Genomic DNA, 5,013 nt, shown 5'->3' with positions numbered 1-5,013 from the left:
CTGGAAGCACACATCGTTTTGTCAGTGAGGCATTCATCAACCATCTCGGTACAACAACTGAAGCTCTTCCCCTAGTATTTGTACGTGTCATCAATGTCCAATGCCTACATTGCGACCGCCTCGTACGCAAGCTCGCCTGGCAAGTACCAGGACATACCTTCCACATCTCAGTGCTTATGAAGGAGTGTTGGGCATGGATTGGTTGGGTGCGCACAACCCGATGCAATGCCACTGTCTGGAGAAGATGATCGCATTTGAGACCGATGGCAAGCAAGTACAGCTCCATGGGGTCTGAACCGTGGACCTGCCACCAATCTACAAATTGGACGCATATGAACTCCACCGCATGGAGGTTGCCAATGACATCTGGATAGCAGCGTTGGTAACCGTGGAACCATAGAGCAAGGCACCACCAGCTCCTGTGCCACCCAATATTCAGCAAATTCTGCACGAGTATGCAGATGTGTTCTCTGAACCGATGACCTTGCCACCGTGTTGTTAGTATGATCACGGGATCAACTTGTATCCAGGTGCACCTCCAATCAACACACGCCTATATCGATACTCTCCAGCCCAGAAGGACGAAATCGAGAAGCAAGTACGTGATATGCCTGACACTGGTGTCATCATGCACAACATGTGCCCCTACGCTGCTCCCATCCTCCTGGTGAAGAAAAAGGACGTTGGTTGGAGATTTTGCATCGATTTCCGCCAGCTCAACCAAGTGATAGTATAGAACATGTTCCCCTTCCCATCGTGGATGAACTCCTTGATGAGCTGGTCGGGTGCCGCCTATTTCTCCAAGATCGACGTGTGCGTCAGCTATCACCAAATATGTATGCGTGCTGAAGATGAAGAAAAGACAACTTTTAAAATGCACCACGACCATTTCCATTTCCTAGTCATGCCGTTTGGCCTCTGCAATGCACCGACGATGTTCCAGTGCCTGATGAACTCCATCTTTGTGCTCTACAGTCATAAGTTTGTCATCGTATTTCTTGATGATATCCTTGTCTTCATCACTGACTTGCCGGAGCACGAAGAACACCTACGGTTGGTGCTCGACACGCTTCATCAACACGAGCTCTACGCCAAGGCATCCAAGTGCTCGTTCGCGCAACCCAACATCGAGCACCTTGGCCACATCATCTCCAAGGAGGGTTTCTCCACCGGTGCAAGCAAGACCAGCGGCATTCAAGCATGGCTCATGCGCAGCAACACCATCAAGATGCATGGGTCCCTCGGACTCACCAACTATTACTAGAAGTTCGTCGCCAACTATGGAGTGCTCGCCAAGCTTCTCACCAAGAAAGGGTTCCGGTGGGACGAGCGCACGCATGGAGCATTCGATCTTCTCAAGCAAGAAATGATCAACATGCCAATCCTCGCACTCCCGAACTTCAGCAAGCCATTCGTGATTGAGACCGACGCGTGCGACACATGAGTGGGTGCCTTCCTCATGCAAAATGGCCATCCGGTGGTGTATATGAGCAATACACTCGGCATCAAGATCAAAAGCTTTCCACGTATGAGAAGGAGTTCCTTGTTGTGATGATGGTCGTTGACAAGTGGCGATCGTACTTGTAGTGCAGGCCATTCGAGATCGTCACCGACCACAAGAGCTTGTGCGCATTGGGGGAGTAACAACTCGACACCAAGCTGCAATGCAAGGCCATGTCCAAGCTTGTTGTTCTTCAGTTCTCCTTCCGGTACAACAAGGGGGCCGATAACAATGCCATCGACGTGATTTCGCGGGTGGGACAAAGCCACGCTCTCGACGTGTGCTACCTCTTGAGCACTTGCGTTGGTTTTCCCTTGAAGAGGAAAGGGTGATGCAACAAAGTAGCGTAAGTATTTCCCTCAGTTTTTGAGAACCAATGTATCAATCCAGTAGGAGGCCACGCACGAGTCCCTCGCACCTACACAAACAAATAAATCCTCGCAACCAATGCGATAAGGGGTTGTCAATCCCTACACGGTCACTTACGAGAGTGAGATCTGATAGATATGATAAGATAATACTTTTGGTATTTTTATGATAAAGATGCAAAGTAAAATAAAAGGCAGAGGAAATAACTAAGTATTGGAAGATTAATATGATGGAAGATAGACCCGGGGGCCATAGGTTTCACTAGTGGCTTCTCTCAAGAGCATAAGTATTCACGGTGGGTAAACAAATTACTGTTGAGCAATTGACATAATTGAGCATAGTTATGAGAATATCTAGGTATGATCATGTATATAGGCATCACGTCCGAGACAAGTAGACCGACTCCTACCTGCATCTACTACTATTACTCCACACATCGACCGCTATCCAGCATGCATCTAGAGTATTAAGTTCATAAGAACAGAGTAACGCTTTAAGCAAGATGACATGATGTAGAGGGATAAACTCATGCAATATGAAATAAACCCCATCTTGTTATCCTCGATGGCAACAATACAATACGTGCCTTGCTGCCCCTACTGTCACTGGGAAAGGACACCGCAAGATTGAACCCAAAGCTAAGCACTTCTCTCATTGCAAGAAAGATCAATCTAGTAGGCCAAACCAAACTGATAATTCGAAGAGACTTGCAAAGATAACCAATCATACATAAAAGAATTCAGAGAAGATTCAAATATTGTTCATAGATAAACTTGATCATAAACCCACAATTCATCGATCTCAACAAACACACCGCAAAAGAAGATTACATCGAATAGATCTCCACAAGAGAGGGGGAGAACTTTGTATTGAGATCCAAAAAGATAGAATAAGCCATCTAGCTAATAACTATGGACCCGAAGGTCTGAGGTAAACTACTCACACTTCATCGGAGGGGCTATGGTGTTGATGTAGAAGCCCCCCGTGATCGATGCCCCCTCCGACGGAGCTCCGGAAAAGGCCCCAAGATGGGATCTCGTGGATACAGAAAGTTACGGCGGTGGAATTAGGGTTTTGGCTCCGTATTTGGTAGTTTGGGGGTACGTAGGTATATATAGGAGGAAGGAGTACATCGGTGGAGCAACAGGGGGCCCACGAGGGTGGAGGGCGCGCCCAGGGGGGTAGGCGCGCCCCCCTACCTCGTGGCCTCCTGGTTGATGTCTTGACGTAGGGTCCAAGTCCTCTGGATCATGTTCGTTCCAAAAATCACGTTCCCGAAGGTTTCATTCCGTTTGGACTCCGTTTGATATTCTTTTTCTGCGAAACCCTAAAATAGGCAAAAAACTGCAATTATGGGCTGGGCCTCCGGTTAATAGGTTAGTCCCAAAAATAATATAAAAGTGTATAATAAAGCCCAATAATGTCCAAAACAGAATATAATATAGCATGGAATAATCAAAAATTATAGATACTCTGGAGATGTATCAACGCGCTCTTCGTCTGTCATCCCCAATGGCTGCAGGAAGTAGCCAGCTCCTACGAGATAGACACAACAGTGTAAGAACTTCTGGCACAACTCGCCATCCAGAGCCCTGATGATCCAGGTCAAGTGCTTTGGCAAGGCATCATCCGTTAGGAACGCTGACACTGGATCAACGCCAACACGTTGCTACAGACCAAGCTGATCGCAGCACTCCACGACAGCGCTGTGGGAGGGCACTCTGGCATCGCGGCAGCCTACCAGCGCATGTGCAAGTTGTTCACTTGGCCAGACCTCAAGCATGCGGTCATAGACTATGTTCATCAATGCCACACCTGTCAGTAGGCCAAGCACGAGTTGCGCCACCCTGCCGACAAGCTTTAGTCCTTGCCAATTCCGATGGAACCATGGCATGACCTGACCATCAATTTCATTGAAGGGTTGCCTAATCAGAGGGATTCGACACGGTCATGGTGGTGGTCGACCGCTTGACCAAGTTGCACACTCCGTCCCCCTGTGCCATCCCTTTAGCGCAATGCAGGTGGCGCGCGCCTTCTGGGACTCCATCACCATGCTCCACGGAGTTCCACATATGATCGTCTCCGACCACGACAAGATCTTCACAAGCGCCATGTGGCGGGAATTTCTCGCGGCCGCCGGCACCAAGCTCCTCTATTCCATGGCCTACCACCCCCAGACGGCCAACTAGAGTGAGAGGGTGAAGCAGTGCCTTGAAATGTTCCTCAGATGCGCCATCCATGACCGCCCCAAGCAATGGCGCAAGTATCTACCAGCGGACGAGTTTTGGTACAATTCCACTCACCACTCATCGCTTCACTGCTCTTTGTTCAAGGGCTCTACGGACAGGTCCCCAATCGGGGTGGGCTACTAGCTTTCAGCGATGAGCTGCCCGCTGATGTGGCGACATGCGACCTTGATTGGTCAGCACATACAGAGATGCTGCGGGCTCACGTCAATTGTGCACAAGATCGTTCTAAGAAGCACGCCGACAAACATCGCTCCGAGCGCACATTCGTTGTTGGAGATCAAGTCCTCCTCAAGCTCCAGCCGTATGTCCAAGTCTCCATCGCCAACCGCCTCTTCCATGAGCTGGCGTACAAGTTCTATAGCTCATTCACCATCCTGGAACGTGTCGGCAACCTCGCCTATCGCCTGGAGTTGCCGCCAGACGGGCGCATCCATCCTGCCTTCAACATCTCCCAGCTGAAGCCCTTTGTCCCCAGCTACTCTTCGGTCTTCTCCGAGCTACCCAAGGTACAAGACCTGATAGAAACACCACTCAAGCCTATTGCTATTCAGGAAAGATGCATGGTCAAGATAGGAGACGCGCTCTCACACACGTACGAGTGCAGTGGTCCACCCTACCAGCTGACGTGATGACATGGGAGGATTACGACGCCCTTCAAACGCGTTTCTTGACCCAGAGCTATGGCAAGAAGAAGCCGCAGCTCAAGAGGGGGCAACTGTAACACCTTCAAGTTCAGACCATCAGTTAATTAAACCCTGAAGTGTATAGAGATTGCACCTGGGTGCAACGAGTAGGTTTCGGGCCATGGCCATGTAAGCATGTTGATACGTCTCCGTCGTATCTATAATTTTTGATTGTTCCATGCCAATATTCTACATATTTCATATACTTTTG

General features: G+C 49.2%; 1 protein-coding gene across 1 annotated transcript; it reads left to right on the top strand.

The window, feature by feature from the left end:
• The first annotated feature begins 4,124 nt into the window (after window positions 1–4,124).
• On the top strand, window positions 4,125–4,748 carry LOC147991795 (uncharacterized). The gene has a single exon (XM_087538820.1). It carries the CDS (start codon window positions 4,125–4,127, stop codon window positions 4,746–4,748), a length of 624 nt encoding a protein of 207 aa, XP_087394946.1.
• The last annotated feature ends 265 nt before the right edge of the window (window positions 4,749–5,013 follow it).

This window comes from Triticum urartu, chromosome 1A, assembly GCF_056163025.1.
Source record: "Triticum urartu cultivar PI428250 chromosome 1A, HENAU_Tu73, whole genome shotgun sequence".
Taxonomy (NCBI): Eukaryota; Viridiplantae; Streptophyta; class Magnoliopsida; order Poales; family Poaceae; genus Triticum; species Triticum urartu.
Note: the sequence above shows the minus strand (reverse complement) of the source record. Positions and strands in the feature narration are given on the sequence as shown.

What these genes read in the sequence shown, in the direction of transcription:
- LOC147991795 (XM_087538820.1), top strand. Translation starts at nt 4,125, where the DNA reads ATGGCGCAAGTATCTACCAGCGGACGAGTTTTGGTACAATTCCACTCA.